Here is a 21,802-nt window from a genome sequence, read left to right as displayed (position 1 = left end):
TGCCTTTATCATACTTCGATTTTCTCCTATCCTCCTCAATACTTCCTAATATTTAATCCTATCTGCTCGTTTCGCCCTTTGAAGCCTTCTCTACTCATCGTAAATGCTTAAGTTCTTCTAGTATGCTTCTTTAGAGTATGATATTCTGTACAAAGCATTTCATTAACCTCTTCCATTCTCCCTGTCAATATCTGCTTTATCTTCTCAAATGCTACCTTGCCCATTGAAATTGTAGTTCTAATTTCCAGACTAATTTTCCCCTCATTTAATAGCAAATTGCCAATATCCGCCTTTAATATCTTCTTACCATCCACTTTATCAGTTATTTCCTTTTGATCCCTGCTCATCATTATCATTACCAATGGCAGTTCCTGGTAAGAATTATAGCCCCTTCCCATTATGAACAAAATAATGTGGATATTTTTGCGCTCCTACATCATGAGTAAAGCTTAATGATTCTCCAGTGTTCTAAGGAATCATTAAAACTTGATGATACCCCATTTACTTGTTTTAGTTTCCCCTTTAGAAAATCCTGGGATCATCCCTTGATCATTACTTTAGCATTATAATTTTTTTTTTCTCATTCCATATTCTTCCAAAGTACTCCTTTCTGTATCTGATATAAGCGCCGTATCATCTAAGTCTCACTACTATTTTACCCCGATCGTTACACCCTCCTTCTCCGCATAAATATACTGTACTTGTATTATATAATAGATTAGTACGAAAATGCAGTCGTCTTTTTAGTCGGTTGTAATTTTAAATATATAACAATATTTAATCCCTTAAGTACATATTATACTTAAAATCCCATTGTTGAAGAATTAAAAAACAATGAAACTGTATATACCCCAGGAGCTCACATCTGGTGAGTATGGGCTTGGCACATCCAGGGTCCTGAGCTGGATATCATCATTCTTCTCTTTCTTGGTTTCTTGTTTCTCTCTCTCTCTCTCTCTCTCTCTCTCTCTCTCTCTCTCTCTCTCTCTCTCTCTCTCTCTCTCTCTCTCTCTCTCTCTCTCTCTCTCTCTCAGGGTAATTCAGAAATTTGTTTTTGGCTAGTGCAGCATAAGCTTCAGGCTTCCTTGCACCATATGGCTAATAATAATAATAATAATATATTTTTTCCATCTCTGGTTGTACAATGACTTGTTAGAAAGGTATAAATTTACAGTGTCGGATCATCTAAACTAAAAAAAGTTCATTGAGATACTCACGTACTAAATATATATATGACGAGCCCATTGCCAATGCAGGCGACAGTCATTAAGCCGACATAGAGAATTCCCAGTGCATAGTGCATGTATGGACTTGGAGCCTCAAACTGTTTCCAGTAAGCACTTACAGAGACGTCAAGAGGTGCGTTCCACCCATTCATGAGAATCTCGTACATTATTAGTTCGGTAGTGGTAATACACAGAAGAAATATTTGAAAATTGTAGATCCAATCTTACTGGGGGAAAAAAGTTGTTGATGTTCACGCTGCATGACAAAAAACATACAAGAATTAATGAGTCAATAACACTCAAAAAGAGAGAGAGAGAGAGATCATATCAATTTTATCATTTAAATTTAAAAAAGTATATGATTCTAAAATAATATAAGATAACTGCACTATTGCTGATTTTTTTTTTTTTTTTTTTTTTTTTGTATGGTTTTAGACGCATCAGCAACTATCTTAGCTCTGCCGTAATTAGAATTTTATGCTTACCTACTGCAGCCCTCTCGTATGTCAGCCCTCCTCTACGTCTATTTAGGAAAACTCTCTTTTTTTTTTTTTATTTCGTGGAAGGGCTACCTCATGAAGTATCCCTCCACGAATTATCGTTGTTATAATTATTGTGATAATAATTATAATTATTATTGTAAAAATTATTGCTATTATTATTATTATCAGTAGCCATTTCCAATATCCAATATCTTACTAGCGCCAAACACTTTATAGCGGTAACGAAGCATTTTTTACATAAATTAATTTTTCTATTAATCAACAAACTTTGCTGACCAGGCTATTGCAACAGTAAAAATACTTAGCGTGTGTGTTAACGAATAATTATAAGAAAGACAATCACGATAAAGAAAAATCTTAAAAAAAACACCGATTATTGATATTTAATTGCAAAAGAATTGGTCTGACTGAATATTAAAAGGTATTACTTGTTTGATGAAAAGGTAAGCAAAAAATTATAAGTATTAATCATATGCATGTAACAATCTAATCCTATCAGTACTAGGCTTAGGCAAACCTTTACCTCTACTGTAGGAAAGTATATCTGCAACTTGTATCTTTTGCAGTATCGTTGTATGGCTCACTCATTTCCGTTTCAATTTGTGCCAAAGAACTATAGCCGCATGCCAGCTTAATAAGCTATTAATTGATTTAAATAAATAAGTCCTTATTGCTTCTAGCCCGCTCGCATTTTCAGCTAACGACAATAATACCCGTACAGAAGTTAAAAATTTATAAGTTCATACGGAGTAATAAAATTACCGCCTGTCGTAAAAAGGGGTACAGTGTCACGCACACACACACACACACACACACACACACACACACACACACAAGCGCGCACGGGCTCGCAGAGTTGGAAAACTTGAAACAAAATGAATATAATTTTTAAGTGCTTCCAATGAAACATCTTTTTAATATGCTGACTGTCGTAACGTTAAAGAAAAAAATTATACATGAGGACGCCTTTTTTTTTTTATTGCTATTATGGTGCATGAACCGTATACTTTGCTAAATACTTAGTGAAAATAGATAAATTTCTTACTATATTCTTGTTATGAGACCCGCTTTACAGGTCACAAGGCTCAATGGAAAAAAAGAGGCCAGATCTATGCCCAAAAGCTTGGCGATCAGTGCTACAAGAATATAATGAGACGCGTGTTTTTATTTTGCAAAATGCCTGTTATCGTGACTTGAATTATTATCATTATTACTTTAATAAGGGAGAACGCATTTCTCGTTTCTAGGATTTGCTTAATTTGTGGGTACGGTATAAAGTATATAATTTACTGTATGAATAGTATTGACATTTTTCCTCTAATAATGATTTCAACTTTCTATAGGTAAATAAAATTTAATAATTTTATTAAAATTTACTTTATTGAAAAGTGAATAATTAAAAAAATTGAAAATAATTTGTTTTAATTATTCAATAAACTCAAGTAAATGTGTAAATATATTAAAAACCAAAGTAAAAATCAGGTTCTTAATCTGAGCAAGAGGAAGAATCCCATCAGCATTTCAGCTTGCTCAACCCATTCAAGACCTTATCCACTTCAATCAGATCAAGTCGCAGGTGCCTACTCTCCAGGCGCTGCAATTTGCAGCACTTAAGCTTTTCTTGGTAAGAGCACCCCTTTATTCCCCCCACCAATCTTGCCCCTATTTGTACTCGTTCTAGCAACTCTACATCCTTCCTCAAATGGCCTCCACACCTGTGCACAGTAATATAGGTGTGGCCTGACCGTATAACTTGATAATCACCTCCCTCCTTGTATACATGTGGACATGTGGACATGTGTTTATGTAAGGGGCGGCTCCTAGAACGTGAGTTCAACTCCGCCTCGTATCTCTGTGAAGAACAGTATCACTACAAATGGGCCAGATATGTGTGTGACGTCGGTTTGTGTGTATTATGTGTGTGTTCTGTTGTTATGTTCTGGCCACTTGGCTACCCAGAAGCATCAGTCACCTGAACAGATGATTCTGGGTACTCGTCCACACCACGGGAAGGTGGGCCAGTTCCAGTAGATGGGACACCTATGGTCTCAGAGTATGAGACAAAAAAAAAAAAAAAAAAAAAAAATCCTTCTCTGGGGCCCACTCCAGAGGGGGAAAAAAAAAGAAAAAAACCCTAAAGGAAGAGAAAGAAAAGAATAAAAATAATTAACTAAGATAACAAAAAGAAATACTAAAAAAATAAATAAATAAATTAATTAAAAAAATAAATAATAAATAAATAAATCAATAATAAATATATATATATATATATATATATATATATATATATACACTAAAAACCAATATATATATATATATATTGGTTTTTAGCATATATACGCAAACATAGACGTAGTCCAGTGGTCAGGAGCAAGAGTGCATAGCAGGCGTTCCTTGAATGGACCGGGGTTCAAGCCCGTGACTACTAAATACGATAAATATTTGTATTGACGATTTATTGTGAACTCTACTGACTTGGTTGTCGTGCCGGAGTATAAACAGAATATTTATATATACATATATATACCAAAAAGTGAAAAGGGAAAAACCAAGGGGGGGGGGAAGAGAGAGAGATAAAGAAAAGAGTAGATCTTCCAGTTGTGCAACCGGTAAGAATGGCAGCATAAAAATACTTTGGTGCCTCCAGCCAGAGGGATTTGATCAACCTCGTATCACTGGAATCATACTTTTCCTTAGTTCAAACACTTATTTAGCAAATACCTGGAACATCTGAAACTTACTACAGTCTCTTAAAAATATAGCTTCTTCTCCTGGAGCTATACGCTCAAGAATTTCACTTATCGCTGTCCTGGCGTTGTGATATATTCGACAATCATATACTATGTGCCGCCAGCCTTCCCTGGCCCCGCAAAAACAAAGGTCCGTGTTACTTAGTCCTAATGCATATAATTTCTCATTCATTGACCCGTGCCCTGTTAACCAAAATGACGACTGTAAACTAGGTGTAAACCAATTGGGAACCTTTTTATCATTCAGAAAAGTGACGTTCGGGATAAACAAGTTGGTCACTCTTCCAGTAGGTATGGTATCCCATCTTGTCTGCCATATATTGATTATTTCATTCATACATCTTTTCTTTTCGCCTCTACAGTCAGAGCGAATATTGATCTCTATACTAAAAAGTTCTGTAGGAATTTCCCTCTTAATACGGTAGCAAAATCCACGATACAACAAATGTAGATCCAATGGTAGCGCTCCGGCCAACACCTGCAGCGCGGCAGTGGACACCGTTCTGCACACTCTAAGAATACCAAGAAGCATGATGCGCTGTATGGAATATAGTTTAGCCCGAAACGTAGCTATTTTAACTCTATGGAACCAGGCTCCTGCAGCGTACGTAGTTATAGGAAGGAATACTGCCTTGTAATACAGAAACAGTGTTTTATGTGATAGGCCCCAAGCCAGACTTTGAAATTCAAATGATAGCACCAGAAAATTTCCTGATTTTATTGTTTAAATATAATAAGTGCTGGTGAATTGATAACTTACTGTCCACAATAACTCCCAGGTATTTGGTATACTTCCTTGTATAACGGAATAATCACCTCCCTGTCCCTGCTAGAAAAATTCCTATATATCATTGATAAGACTAAATGACCTGCCCTGGCAGCCCCTCCGCACTGATCAGCAAACTCCAAATTTGACTGCATAATTACCCCCAGGTCTTTTTCACTTTCCACTTCCCTGAGTGTAGTACCACACAGTTGGTGCTTTTCTCTTGGATTATTGCTACCCATATGCAGTACTTCGCATTTGTCAATGTTAAACTTCAATTGCCACTTTTCAGACCATTTGCCCAACTTATCTAGATCCAGTTGGAGCAGCATACTGTCGTTAACAACCCTGCCAACCTTCGTATCATCTGCAAACTTGGACATTAAACCTGATATACCTTCATCAATATCATTGATAAATATACAAAACAAAAGGTCTATAAGGTCTTGAATGGGTTGAGCACGCTGAATTCTGATGGGATTCTTCCACTTGTTCAGAAAGTTTTTATAAAAAGTGGAGGAATATAGAGTGACAGATTTTATCTCAAAAAAAAAAAAAAAAAAAAAAAAACATTTTTTTTTTTTTTTTCGAGTTCACGAGTAAGGAGTGAACCTAAGGGGGCATAAATTAAAATTGAGGAAAGACAGATGTAGAATAGACGTGCAGAAATTTTATGGATTTTGTGGATATTGATGATTCAATTGTTGATGATCCTGCTCAGGTGGCTAACAATTTGCCTTTAGCCAGCGGGTGGTTAATTGCTGGAACAAACTTCCATCTGTCGTTGTGGAAGTTGATAGATTACATAAATTTAAGGAGGAACTGGACAAACATTTAGAGGGAATTGTTGTGTAATTTTTTTTTTTTTTTTTTTTGGCTGATGCTACATACACTTGCTTTCTTGCATCACAGTCACTATTATTACTACTACTACTACTACTACATATAAATTAATGGGTGACATGGAAGCCCATGATAGATATAAGTTGGTCTGTAACCAAGTCACAAAGGAGATTAGGCAGGCAAAGGCAGATTATGAGAAATCTTTGGCAAAGGATGCAAAGAAAAACAGCAAAGAGTTCTTTACTTATGTAAACTATAGAACAGTGGTTTTCAACCGGGGTGCCGCAACAACATTCCAAGGGTGCCGTGTAATTTGGGTTTAAGTTACTAAAACTTATTTTTTTTTAAATTTATATGTTTATTTCATTATAAAAAGGTGTACAATATCTTTTTAATTTTCTGGTGATCTATAATTGATGTTTACTGAGTACCTCTATATAAAGAATAAAATTATATGCTGTATATATATAATTTCTATTATGGAACCCATAACCGGAAACGTTACCGTAAGTCGGTACGCGGCGCTGTTCATCAATTCGTGAGAGGGAAAATTTCTGGTTTAATCATTCAAGCAGTAGTCGCCGCACGAAGAGCATGCATCGATATACGACCTGTGAGCTGGCAGACATGCACCTAGTGTATGGATTAGCAGAGGGCAATGGACGAGCCGCTCAACGAATTTATGGAGAACGCTTCCCACACGGACATGTACCGGACTACCGTTTGTTTGCGCGTGTGCATCAAAATTGGTGCGATTATGGGTCATTTTCAACTGACCCATAATCGCACAAACCACGTTCGACGCGAACTCCCGCCATGGAAAAAAGTGTGTTGAATGCCGTCCAGAATAATCCTACTACCAGCACACGTGCCGTTGCCTCTGCCTTAGGAGTGTCTCGTTGCAGTGTACAGCGTGTCTGGCACGACGATTCTTTACACCCCTTTCATCTCCAAAAGGTTCAGTTACTGCTCCCCCAAGATCATCCTGCACGTGTAGCTTTTGCGCATTGCATGTCTGTGTGGGAAGCGTTCTCCATAAATTCGTTGAGCGGCTCGTCCATTGCCCTCTGCTAATCCATACACTAGGTGCATGTCTGCCAGCTCACAGTTCGTATATCGATGCATGCTCCAAGAAAGTGTTCAAGACTTGAATGTTCCAGCCTATGTTTTGGTCATGGATGAGGCTTATTTCACTCGGGAAGGCTTATTCAATCAACACAATGCCCATGTGTGGGCTCACGACAACCCACACGGTGTGCGCCCCCATGCGGCACAACATCGCTTCGCAATAAATGTGAAGGCAGGTATGGTCGGTGACTGCTTAGTCGGCGCATACCTGTTACCATCGCATGAACTCCGCTAAATATAGGTTCTTTCTTGAACAAGTTCTACTAGGGTTACTTGACGATGTTCCAGCAAATGTGAGACGCAGCATTTGGTTTCAACATGACGGGGCGCCTGCCCGTTATGGAAGGTGTGTTCGTGATCATTTCAACAGGCGTTTTGGGCGTCAATGGACTGGCCGTGGTGGAACCATTGCCTGACCCCCACGCTCTCCTGATTTATCGAGCCTTGATTTCTTTCTGTGGGGGGGCCCTCAAAACTATCGGGTATGAATCGTCTGTGGAGACGGAAAAGGATCTCGTGGCGAGACTCGTCTGCGCTGCTGCTACTGTCAAAGAAACTCCAGGTGTGTTCGACCGTGTCCGCCAATCCGTGCTGCGTCGGTGTCACGCATGCATCGCGTCTCATGGTGGAACCTTCGAACATCTGTTGTAACATCATCAAATGCATCCATCTCGTACTCCATTGTTAATATTATGTCAAATAAATGTTTACCACTAATTACTGTCTTGTGTCATATCTGCTTCTTGTGCCTCTGCTTCTACTTTCCCGTGACGTTTCCGGTGATGGGTTCTTATGCGATTCACATTCCTTTAGATGTTATCTACCTCCCCTAAACGTTTTTTTACCAATATTTTTGAGACACCCTGTAGATATACACACATATATACATACAGAGAGAGAATCGTATCTAACAGGCAGAAAACTGAGTAGGGGTGCCGCAAAACAAAATAAATTACTTAGGGGTGCCGTTATTAAAAAAATGGTTGAAAACCACTGCTCTAGAAGGAAAGGGATGAATCAGATTGGTCCACTGCATATTGATGGTTCAACCGTTGATGATCCTGCTCAGGTGGCTAACAAACTAAATGAATATTTTGCATCTATATTCACACATCAGGAGTTATTCAGGGAGGGTGAATGCCAAAGGTGAGTTAAACTCTGACAGTGAGCTAGATGATTTTGTAATAACTGAAAGGAAAGTTTAGGAGAAATTGTTGAAGATAAACATAAAAAAGGCACCCGGTGTGGATGAGATCTATCCAGTTATATTAAAGGAGGCAGCAGAGGAAGTAAGAAAACCCTTAGCCATAATTATGAGAGCTTCTTTGAACTCATGGGAGGTACCCATCGACTGGAGATGTGCAAATGTGACCCCAATTCACAAAGGAGGATCAAAGGGCGACACAAGTAATTATAGACCTGTTAGTTTAACTTCTGTTCCAGGAAAAGTAATGGAGGCACTGGTTAAAGAAGCACTACAGAATGGTCTAGACAAGACTTCAGTTAGAGCTCGGACACAGCATGGTTTTGTTAAGGGAAAGTCTTTTCCGACCAATTTGATTGGATAATATGATGTAGTCACAAAGAAACTGGATGCAAAGAATAATTTTGATATCATATATTTGGATCTTAGAAAGGCTTTTTATTACCGTTGCACATGGAAGACTGCTGAAAAAATTGGAGCAGTATGGCATTGGAGGCAAATTGCTGCTTTGGATAAAGGGATGGTTGAGTGGGAGAAGACAGAGAGTGGTAATCAATGGACACTGCTCATTGTGGACTAATGTTATTAGTGGAGTCCCTGAGGGTTCAGTGTTGGGTCCATTGTTGTTTTCTGTATTTATAAATGATATTGATAATGGTATATCAAGCTTAATGTCCAAGTTTGCAGACGATACGAAGGTTGGCAGGGTTGTTCAGGACACTAAGGACAGTACGCTGCTGCAACAGGATCTAGAAAAGTTGAGCAGATGGGCTGAGAGGTGGTAAATGAAGTTTAACATTGACAAATGTAGAGGTACTACATATGGGAAGCAGTAACCCCAGAGTAACGTATCAACCCTGCAGTACTACACTGACAGTGGTTGAGAACGAAAAGGACTTGAGGGTAATTGTGCAGGCAGATATGAAGTTTTCTGAACAGTGCAGACTGTCTGCAAGAGCAGCTCATGGTGTCTTGTCAATTATATACAAGAATTTTTCTAGCAGGGATACGGAGGTGATTATCCCCTTGTATAAGGCAATGGTCAGGCCACATCTTGAGTACTGTATACATGTCTAGAGGCTTCATTTTAAGAAGGATGCAGAGCTGTTGCCCTACAGAGAAGGGCAACAAGATTAGTGAATGGAACAAATGGATGCTCTTACGAAGGAAGGCAAATCACAGTGTCTGGAGACTAGGCACCTGCGAGATGATCTGATTGAGGTCTATAAAGCCTTGAATGGTTTGAGCATGCTCAATGCTGATGGGGTTCTTCCTCTTGCTCAGAATAATCATCTGAGAGGGCATAAATTGAAATTGAGGAAATACAGATGTAGGGTAGATGTGTGGAAGTTTGCCTTTAGCCAGCGGGTAGTTGGTTGGTGAAACAAACTTCCATCCTTTGTTGTGGAAGTTGATAGCCTAAATAAATTTAAGGCTCAGGTGGACACGTATTTCGAACGAACGGAGGGGTGAAGCGGATGTTTTTTTTTTTTTTTTTTTTGGGCTGATGCTGCATAAGCTTGCTTTCTTGCATCATATGCCTCTACTAATGCTAATGCTTACCACTACTACTAATTCCATACCAGATGATCATATGATCTTAAATTGCGTTCTTAATTAAGAACTCTGTAATTTTCCTTGCCATAAAAGTCAAACTGACAAATGTGTAGTTGCCCATTGAGCCGCCTCTTTGAGCCCTCTGAGCTGCCTGTACAGATAGAAGAGGCGTTTGAACTTCTCCAATCTATAGGCCGAAATTCATGGATGTTCTCGTTATAACAGCCAATGCTTTTTAATTTTTCACAATAAAGTGAATAAAGATTTTCCTTTCAACCTTTTTTTTTTTAATTTGATGTTTAAATTACTAAAATATAACCAAAGCACTGAAAAAATGTTGTCTAAAATTTAAAGCGGCACAGTTTTTAATTCAAAGTTTAAATTTTAGAAAGCATCAGTTATATTTGTTATAAATAAAGTAAACCAATATACTTATGGTCTGTTATGTTTATTTATCTGAAAAGGGCAAGATACCTAGCTGCCTTTAGGAGTGGAACAGTTATATTAATAAATAAAAATAATATAATGTAGCAATGAAGTTATGTACTTATAATTATCATCATCACTTGAACATCATTCCAATGATATGCAATGCCTTCTTTATACAAAATATTACGCATTGTGATTGTAATACGTTTTGATTTATTGTATACTACAAAAGGCTGTTTATGGCTAGCATCCATTGTTTCTGTTATCAACTTTTCGAAGAGCACAGAGCTTGTGATCATTGTTCTTCACACAGCATGGAGAAGTACGAGGCTTTCTCCATGCGGTGTGAAGGTACAGTGCGTATTCATATAGAGTGACATAGATTTTTATCTTAATAAAAAAAAAACAAAAAAAACATGGCCAATTTAATCCATCTCGGGTAAGGAGTGAATGTTCCCCTGCCGACTCTCAGTTTTCCATCCCGGTAATCAGGCAACTTCGCCATAGAATACACACAATTTATTCTATGAAGAAAGGCTTAAGTTTTGCGAATTACAGTGTCTGGAGACTAGGCACCAGCGAGGTGATCTGATAGAGGTGTACAAAGCCTTGAATGGTTTGAGCATGCTCAATGCTGATGGGATTCTTCCTCTTGCTCAGAATAATCACCTGAGAGGGCATAAGTTCAAATTGAGGAAAGACAGATGTAGGATAGATGTGCGGAAATTTGCCTTTAGCCAGCGGGTGGTTGGTAGGTGGAACAGACTTCCATCCCTTGTCGTGGAAGTTGATAGCCTAAATAAGTTTAAGGCTCAGCTGGACAGGTATTTCGAACGAACAGAGGGGTGAAGTGGAAGTGGTTATTTTTTATTTATTTATTTTACTTTATTTATTTATTTATTTTATTTTTTTTTTTTTGGCTGATGCTGCATAAGCTTGCTTTTTTGCATCAAATGCCTCTACTAATGCTAATGCTAATTTCAAAAGAAAAAGATGAGATTTTGAAAAACCAGAATGTAAATTTTTGGGCTACAAAGAACAATGATATTTATATCATTAGCATTAGCAGAGGCATATGATGCAAGAAAGCAAATTTATACAGCATCAGCCAAAACAAATCCTATTTCACACATCCATTTGCCCTAAAAGTTTGTCCACTTCTTCCTTGAATTTATTTAAGCTATCCACTTCCACAACTAGAGATGGAAGTTTGTTCCAGCAATCAACTACCCGCTGATTAAAGGCGAATTTCTGCACATCTGTTCTACAACTGCCTTTCCTCAATTTGAATTTATGCCCCCTCAGGTTTCTAATCTCAGCAAGAAGAAGAATCCCATCAGCATTGAACCTGCTCAAACCATTCAAGGCCTTATACACCTCAATCAAATCACCTCGCAGGTACCTAGTCTCCCAACGCTGCAACTTGCAGAACGTATAGCGAAGTGAACAACGAAAAGACAGGCCAGGCCAGTAAATGTCCTTTTAAAATACAGGGTGTCTCAAAAATATTGGTACAAACGTTTAGGGGAGGTAGGTAACATCTAAAGGAATGTGAATCCCATAGGAACACATAACCGGAAACGTCACGGGAAAGTAGTAGCAGAGGCACAAGAAGCAGAAATGACACAAGACAGTAATTAGTGGGAAACATTTATTTGACATAATATTAACAATGGAGTACGAGATGGATGTATTTCATGATGTTACAACAGATGCTCGAAGGTTCCACCATGAGACGCGATGCATGCGTGACACCGACGCAGCATGGATTGGCGGACACGGTCGAACACACCTGGAGTTTCTTTGACAGTAGCAGCAGCGGAGACGAGTTTCGCCACGAGATCCATTTCCGTCTCCACAGTCGATTCATACACGATTGATTTGAGGGCCCCCCCACAGAAAGAAATCAAGGCTAGATAAATCAGGTGAGCGTGGGGACCAGGCAACGGGTACACCACGGCCAATCCATCGACGCCCAAAACGCCTGTTCAAATGGTCACGAAAACACCTTCCATAATGGGCAGGCGTCCCGTCATGCTGAAACCAAATGTTGTGTCTCACATTTGCTGGAACATCGTCAAGTAACCCTAGTAGAACTTGTTCAAGAAAGATCCGATATTTAGCGGAGTTCATGCGGGATGGTAACAGGTATGGGCCGACTAAGCAGTCACCGACCATACCTGCCCACACATTTATTGCGAAGCGACGTTGTGTCGCTTGGGGGCGCACACCGTGTGGGTTGTCGTGAGCCCACACATGAGCATTGTGCTGATTTAATAAGCTTCCCGAGTGAAATAATCCTCATCCGTGAACAAAACATAGGCTGGAAAATTCAAGTCTTGAACACTTTCTTGGAAAAACCACTGCGCAAAAGCCACACGTGCAGGATGATCTTGGGGGAGCAGTAACTGAACCCTTTGAAGAAGAAAGGGGGTGTAAGGAATCGTCGTGCCAGACACGCTGTACACTGCAACGAGACACTCCTAAGGCAGAGGCAACGGCACGTGTGCCGGTAGTAGGATTATTCTGGACGGCATTCAACACACTTTCTTCCATGGCGGGAGTTCGCGTTGAACGTGGTCTGCCCGCACTACTCCTGTTACCTCTAAATGACTCATAATCGCACAAATTTTGATGCACATGCTCAAACAAACGGTGATCCGGTACATGTCTGTCTGTCTGGGAAGCTTTCTGCATAAATTCGTTGAGGGTCTCGTCCATTGCCCTCTGCTAATCCATACACTAGGTGCATGTCTGCCAGCTCACAGTTCATATATCGATGCATGCTCTTCGTGCGGCGACTACTGCTTGAATGAGTAAACTAGAAATTTTCCCTCTCATGAACTGATGAACAGCGCCGTGAACCGACTTACGGTGACGTTTCCGGTTATGGGTTCCTAGGCGATTCACATTCCTTTAGATGTTACCTACCTCCCCTAAACGTTTGTACCAATATTTTTGAGACACCCTGTATAAATGAACAATATGATCACTGATAATTTCAGATTATTGCAAATCAACGATATTCTCTGTCATATAGTTGAGCTGAGAACTTCATTCCTAGTTTCAAATCTTTGTATATCTATAATAAATAAACATAAAGGAAATGAATAAAATGAACTATTGAATATTATTTGATAATAATATTACCTGAGTTATGAATTAAACCGTTCTTTTCTGTTAGCTATCAAATGATTTGTTGAATCGCATCCGGAAATCGCAATTGCCTTTGCATGTATAGTTAGCCATGGTTTTATAAATGCTGTCGAATTTGGTGTGTTTTGACGTCATCGTTAATTGGATCACCAACTGCAGAAATTGATATTGCTTCAGGTCAAAGGTGAGGGGTTGCGAATGCCATTAGATGATACCCTTCAAATGCACAGGTTTTTTAGAAATACAGATTAGCGGAATTTGCTTTTCTTATACTGCTGATATTCATAAGAGGAGCAACACAGGGTGAATTACTGAAAACATGTACCTGATTTCATAGAAGGTTATTCTAATAAAAAGTATAAATATATAAGAATACGTAATTTATACATGTTATGTTTGCGGAATGATAAATTGTTCTTAATTTTCATCAATATACTAGAATTACTTTTCAAATAAGTTCGATCTGTGTTGAATCTAGATAAAGTTTGGCATATACACACATATATACGAAATTACTGAAAGTATCGGTGGCTGAAAAACATTACAGTAATAATAACTGCCACAAGTTGCCAGAGCATTTTAAATTACAAATGCAAATTAAATGAAGAATAAGTTAGGAGAGTAAGCTATGCGAGATGCGAATAAAACGAAAACCAGTACTATACTGGTTTTCGAAAACCAGTACTATACATATATAAATAATGAATAGACAGGGAAGGAAAATTAAGAATATGAGTGTTACACACTCATATTCTTAATTTACACAAGAAATATGTATCCGATAATTTATAATACGTTAATTAAGTGGCCGATACCATAAATTTTCAAGCTAATTGTGAATATACGAGTATATTTCGAAACCGAATAAGGTAAAATATCACTTATAACGATGCTGAAACCCAACCACAACACACGACCAAGATGTGAAACAAAAATAAATTAAAAGAGTGATATAGCTGGGAAGGACGTTCCGTGGTGTTTTTCCATAGAATTATATTTTTAATAACGACCACTTTTATACCACGTTAATTTTAAGATAGTTTATTCAGTTAATAACTAAATTCCTGCTCATTAAGGTGACATTTTGGGAACCTTACGGTACCCATCATCAGACCACGTTGTCAGCCCCCCTGCTTGCTAATTGTCTCGATCCCTACGGTGTATTCTGGAATGCATAGGGATATAGCTAGGGAAGACCTTAAAAAATGCTAGAGGGAAGCAAAGCGTATACAGAATCAGCAGAAAAAATAAATAATAATAAAAATGCCCACTTCATTCGCCATTCCTTCCAGTAATTTGTTCAAACTATCTACTCCCCAATACTATATGGAACTTGATTCCAACAATCACATACTTTTTGGCTAAATTGAGTTGTTCTTTTAATTCAATTTAATTTTGCCCTTCCGAACCTTTATGTAGTATTCCAATTACATTCCATTGACTTAACCATTGCTTCAGACTTTTTAGAGCAGCGTTTCCGAAACTGGGGTCTGCGGATCCCTGGGGTTTCTTAGAACAGTTCCAGGGGATTCGCGAAACGGACTCACTGGAACTAGTAGAATTATTCGTTCTCTGTATAGTAATTTGATGATAAAGTTATTATTTATTTATGTAAAAATAAGAATAAAGTTGAGTTGTTTTAAGCATAAAACTTTGAATTTTCTTTTCAGAAAACCCAGTGTTCATACATATAAGCATAAAACTTTGAATTTTCTTTTCAGAAAACCCAGTGTTCATACATATTAATATGTATGAACACTGGGTTTAATTAATAATAATACACACAGAGAAACATATACACTGGTGTCAAAGAAAGTGCATCACCTAGGAATTTCATATTTCTAACCCTTTTTCGCGATGGTATGTTACATTAATGACTAGCATCACAAATAGAAATAAAACAAAAGATATTTATTAATAGTTAAGGCTAAGTAATATTTGACAGGTGCTCTCAAAATATTTCAAAATGAGCATTTGCAACCTTTATACACCAGTTTTGGTAAACACGACAATTATCGCTGAAATGTTATCAGAAGCCCTCAGTTTGCTTCAGTTTATCATTTTAGATTGAAAACAAAATGAAAAGTTCCACCAGGTGCAAACTAATATTTATTTGAACCGCCTCTGGCCCTGATGACAGCAGCACACCGTCGAGGCATTGACAAGATCAATTTCTGAAGATAATCAACTGATAGTTCGTGGTTCCAAACATGAATTATGCGCTTCCTAAAGTTCACGAAGGTCTTTGGTTTCTTTCTGGCAACTGCAGATTCCACACTATGCCAACAGTTCCCTAAAGGATTCAGGTCCGGGCTGTTTCCTGTCCAGCTAACAGTCGTAATGGACCGTTCTTCCAACCATTTTTTCACCTGTAACAAATGTAAACATATCACTGTCGAACCTCTAATGTAGAAATGAAGCTAAAGTAACTACAGAAGTGCCTACTTACACTTTTCGCCAGATGACAAGGAGCAGAGTCGTCCTGAAAGATGCAGTTACTTGGCAGGTTGAAATGGTCTCTAATGGTTGGCAGCAATTTGCCTTCCAATATAGCCAGGTATCCATTGGCATTTACGGAACCTTTTATAAACTACAGGTGACCTACTCCGCAATACGAAATGCACCCCCATATCAGTTGGCTGGTAGTGAATTTCACTGTAGACGCCATACAGTCTGGATGGTATTCTTCAGCACGTCTGAGGCGAATCGTTTGTCTCCCATCAGAGCCATCATGCACGTTGAATTTCTTCTCATCCGAGAAAATAACTGACTTCCACTGCTCGGAGGTCCATTTGACATGCTCCTTACACCAAATTAATTGGGCCTTTTTAATTTTTGTGTGAGGAGGGGCTTCTTCTTAGGACGACGGACTACAAGTCCATTTTTGAAGAGGGGTCTTCTGACTGTTACTGCACTTGCTACCTCCTGTATGTTCTTCCCATTCTCTTTTCAGCTCAGATGAAGAAGCTTTACGGTTTTTAAGGCATAAGCGCTTCAAAACGCGGCCCTGTTTTGGCATAGAGACTCGTTTGCGTTCGGTTCCTGTTTTTCTATCAGCAAAATCAGTATTCTTGAGTTTGAAAAGAAATCTACTCACTGTCGACTGATTACAAGACACTCTATAAGCAATATAACGGGAAGAACATCCTTCCTCACGTAAAGCAACAATAGCACTCTTTCTTCGTGGCGTAAACTGCACGTAACTGCATTTGACACAAGCAAGGAATGATTGCAACTCTTGCAGAGCGTACTTATATAGCTGAAAGTAACAGCTAATGCGATATTACGTCATCACCTACGCGTGTCAATCTTATCTGATGCAATCTGTAAGAAATATTGCCATATACGTACGTTATTCGGACGACAATTACAATTTTAAGGGGTGATGCACTTTCTTTGAACACCAGTGTATAGGGGTCCGCAAACTTTTTTTGATTTTTGAAAAGGTCCGTAGATCTCAGTAGTTTGGGAATCACTGTTTTAGGGAATAGGATAATCATCTCTTTATCCCTGCTGACAAAGTTTGTTTATATAATTGGCAGAACTCTTTGACGTGCCTTGTCAGTCTGTATGGGCTGTTCAGAGAACATGTCGGACTGTGCGATTACCTTTTCATTCATTCTTTTTCAGGTCTTCGCTGCCTTCAGTGTGGTACTACTCAGTTGGTATATATTTTTTTAGATTACCGCTGCACAAATGCAGTATTTTGCATTTATCAGCATTAAATCTCAGTTCTTATTTTTCAGTTCGTCTGGGTAAATTTTCTCCATGTTTTGCTGCCATAATCTATCCAGATTACTGTCATGAACCACCTGCCCATTTTGTATTATTAACAAGTTTAAACATACTGTTCTTAGACACTGCACTTGAATTTTCCATATTATTGTCGTTAAGAAATATTAAAAAGAATAAGAATACCAACACCGACCGTCGTGCTCGGTGTTGGGCTCTGATTAAGTGGTAGGAGCAATAAGGTGGGAACAGTAAGTTCCTACCTTATTGGTCCTATCCGTTCATCCATAGCATTAACTTGCTTTTAATGGCACTTGGCTCCAATTTATGCAACAGTCGTTCGCATGAAACAGTATCGAAAGTTTTACTGAAATCTAAGTATATAATGACATTATTCTTTGCATCCTGCTCCTTTCTGAAACTCACAGCAGCTAATCCGATTGATCAGGCACGATCTTCTTTATGATTATTATCTTCTGTAGTTACCCACTTCATCCCTTCAGCAACCTTAATGAAGAGATGATACATTTGCACATCTCCAATCTGTAGGGACTGCATCTGAATGTTTTGATGTTCTCAGTGTTACATCTAAAAGTTGACTACCCCTTTTTGCTGTTTCTTTTAATTGGATAGCTTCCATCAATCCTGGATGCTTTATTCACTTTTAGCTACAGCAATTTCTCTTCCAGCTTCCGTCAAATTATTAAAATTCGTTTAACTACCAATCAGTATTAGACGTGTACTAATCCACCACCCCCTCTAAAATTTTCATGTATGATAAAATATAAATAAAATTTCTGTTTATATTCCATTAGGATACAAGAAATACATTCCATAGGATACAAGAAAGACCACCGTATTTAGTAATCACGGGGGACTTAAACCACCTCACTCAAATCACGGGTACTTGTGTATCCTCGCGCCTGATCACTCGATTACGGTGACCTTGTGTATATGCAACGTATTTACTCAATTTTTTATTAACCTGTGTAGGATCAACAGTAGTGCCATTCATATCAAGGGAACCAACGTGATTCACCCCTTTCCTTCTAGTGTGAGCAAGCTTGATTTGGTTTTTATCTTAATGACACAAAAACTACTAAGGTTATGATGCGCCAGGACAATATAAGCAAGCAATTCCTTGCTACTTTTCTTTGCATTCTTAGACAGCGACTTCTCATATCCTTAGCATGCCTAACCTCCTAAATAGCTTGATTACAGGCTCCGTTGTACTTACTGTAGGATTCTATGTTTCCTTAACAATTTACAATAATCTTATCCATTTTTTCTTCTCCTATACTCAGCAGTTCATTTGGAAATTTCTTTGAACTTTGAAAAATCTCTTTTAGTTTGTATCAAATGCTTAGTAGCCTCAGCGATTACCTCCCTGAATCCCATCTAGCATTTACATTATCTTTATAAAACAAACAAAATCCCTTTAGCCTTGAGAATATTTTTTTAATACATCCCACATCAATACGCTATGATCACTGCCACCTAGTGGTTCCTTTACCAGAAGATTCTTTATACATTATTGATTACTGCTGATAACTAGATAAAGAATATTGCTTTCTCTTTTCACTTCTCTAACATGTATAAGAAGAAGTCTTCGGTTCACAGATTAGTAAGCAAAATGCAGTTTCCTGTATATACATTATAAAAGCTACCGCAATTCCAATTAGTTACATATTGCGTTAATTTTTATAGTTTGCCAAACATTATTTTTCGTTATTGTTCTATAGAGTTTTCTGGGGATAAAGGCGTCAATGGCGAATTTTAACATTTTTGTTATATTATTTTTTCTTTATTTTGGTATGGTAGTTACGGTTATTAGATAAACTTCCCAAAAGTGTTTTAAAAAAATACAATACAATAATAGAAAACACCTACAAGGAACTCCAGAAAGCCGCGATCCTGAACACCTGTTGGATAGTCAGTTTCTCGACCAATAATAATAATAACCAGGCGTAACAACCACGCACCTGGTACCCAGCATCTCCCGGGAAATGGGAAAAATCCCGTAAGGAGAAGAAAGATGATGATAATAATAATAGTTAGTGATAATTTTCGATTACAATTTCTAGAACATTCGTAAATTTCTCAGTGCTTCAGAATGGCATAAATCAATGTTTTCTAGTAATGCTTGTATGTGCTGAACAGCTTTTTGATACAAAATATTTAATTTTATATTTATTAATAAATATTATCATTTTCGGCTGTTAATATTTTCTAATTCTAGGTGTTCGTAACCCTACAACCTTCCCTCTCCTCCGCTCATCCAGACATACACACAACTTCGTACGTGCTTTACATCTTCTGCTCTACCCTCCCCTCCCCTCCCACTGCGATATCTCTAACGATTTGATTTCTCACATTTGTTATTATATATATCAGTCCAATTTTCATGAAAACAGATGTTTATTCAAGAAATGAATGTGGACCACCTATACAGTAATGACCGCCATTAATTACTGTACAAGCCCAATTTATGTAGCAGTTCATTGAAAGGTTATTCAAAGCAGTAGCTGCCCCAGTGCAGGCCTTATCTTTCTTCAGACTCATTTCAAAGATGTTCTACATGATTCATATCGCGACTCTACCGATTTCTGCAACGTCTTTCCCCTTTACAAAAATTAACTTTTTTTAACATCACGTTTTATTTTAATTTTAACATGACTAGCAACAATATTGTTCACTCTGTCAATCCAATTAAAGATTTTGTACTGCACTTTCGCCTAAATTATGCTCTTCTTCTAATGTGTGTAGTGCTATCTCTCAGGTAGCCAAAGCTGTTAATGCCACTAAAACCCACAAGAACAAACAAACAAACAAGCATGATTATATGCTATGCTATTAGATAAACTGTTATTACGGTTGTGATTAAACGTTTTCAACAACCTGCTTTATCTTTTTTCAATTTGTGGAACATAATATTGATGACCCATAAGCAATACGTCCAATATATCATTTAAAAGGTTTAAATTTAGTTTTTTTTTTTTTTTTAGGTTTCCGAAATAAAATATATTATCTTGAGAACCATAACCGTTTTTTGTCGCTTTGGGGCCCATCCCAGTCTCTAGAACAATGTGTTATAAGTATACAGGGTAATTCAAAAGTAGCTTCATAATGTGTAAACTTGTAAATCATTTTCTGTCTCATTTTCAACACAAAACCAGAGACAACCGAGATTTAAAATCAATTTCCATTTATGGTGGGGAGGCAGAGAAGTCTACAACTTCATTTTAACAATTTTATTGTAGCTGATATACTAGCGTAACAGTTAACTACCAACCTGTGTTTTTTTTTTTTTTTTTTGTTGTTGTTGGCAGCTGGCTGGATCGCGCAATATGCGTACCGTGTCCGCGTAGGTTATTCGAAAATCACAGCCGTTTCCAAACTTCGTGTATAACTTGGTAAACATACCAAGAATGTATGAAAGCCAGTCCAACTCATTGGAATTCAGATTCAGAAGTTGATGAAATTGAATAAAGTGAAACAAATAAATTTAGAGGACAGTAGTACATCAAAAAAGAAGTAACAAGTTTTTTTTTACACATTCTTTTATAATTTTTTTGTGATTTTAAAAATTTGACCAAGAACCTCGTTCGTTTAGGTGTTAAAGGTGGCTGGTGTTAAAGGTTAACAGTTTCATTGGATTTTGTGCTCATATAATATAAATAATAAAATACGAACTTGCAACATAGCAGATTGAGTACAGATGAATGAATTTTTTCTCTCTGAACAAATAAACACCGCAATTCATATTCGAATTGCTAAGTTTTTGCATGCGATACGGAAAACTTCTCAGCAGATATTTCATTTATGATCATACTTTCAAGGTTGTTGAAGTTTATAGATTCATCCCCATCTGGGTTACTCGTGTCTGCTTCAGATTTTCATACGAGCTTCTCCATTCCTCTACAGTATTATTACTTATACAAAATTGACAGTTTTAATATTTAATGTGTTCAAAAACCACATCGTGGAAACTTACCTGTTTTTACAAAATATTAATGAGTTTGGTTTTAATTGAGTTAGACTAGATTTTAGTTTTCCATTTTACTCGTATTAATAGTATCTTAATTGTATTCTTTGCTTGATGTTCTTTTACATCTCATTAACTATACTTATTTTATTAGTTATTTATTCTCTCTCTCTCTCTCTCTACACTACACATCTACGTGTCGGAGAGAGAGAGAGAGAGTGCTTTTACAGTAACCGAAATATGTATTTACCAGTTCGCTTTGGTAAAAGATTCATTCCCTTTTCCAATTTTTAAACAAGGGTGTAAGGGAGATATATCTGTTATCCCCGCAAAGTTGTTTTTTTTTTTTTTTTTTTTTTTTTTGATTTGGTAGTTGTTGGCGCATCGGCTTCTGTGGCCATATTGCACCTCCCAAGGTTTTTGCTGTACTTTGATCCAAGCCCGAGGCGGGAATCGAACCCGCGACCTTTGGGTTGCCGGGCAGGTACTTTACCCACTCGGCTAGCCCGGTCGGCTGCGCGCA

At 37.8% G+C, this 21,802-nt stretch overlaps 1 protein-coding gene across 1 annotated transcript in view; it reads right to left on the bottom strand.

The window, feature by feature from the left end:
• LOC150080929 (opsin Rh4-like) overlaps positions 1-13,627 on the bottom strand; it is a 33,027-nt gene extending 19,400 nt beyond the window's left edge. Inside the window, exons 1-2 of the mRNA XM_090381365.1 lie at positions 13,557-13,627; positions 1,218-1,482 (exon numbers count right to left, since the gene is read on the bottom strand). Of these exons, the coding sequence (XP_090237491.1) occupies positions 1,218-1,393 (176 nt within the window). The 5' untranslated portion in view covers positions 1,394-1,482; positions 13,557-13,627. The remainder of the gene's footprint in view (positions 1-1,217; positions 1,483-13,556) is intronic.
• Positions 13,628-21,802: the final 8,175 nt, after the last annotated feature.

This window comes from Mastigoproctus giganteus, chromosome 9, assembly GCF_048544385.1.
Source record: "Mastigoproctus giganteus isolate SK-2022 chromosome 9, ASM4854438v1, whole genome shotgun sequence".
NCBI classification, from domain to species: Eukaryota; Metazoa; Arthropoda; class Arachnida; order Uropygi; family Thelyphonidae; genus Mastigoproctus; species Mastigoproctus giganteus.
This window is presented reverse-complemented; position numbering and strand designations above follow the sequence as displayed.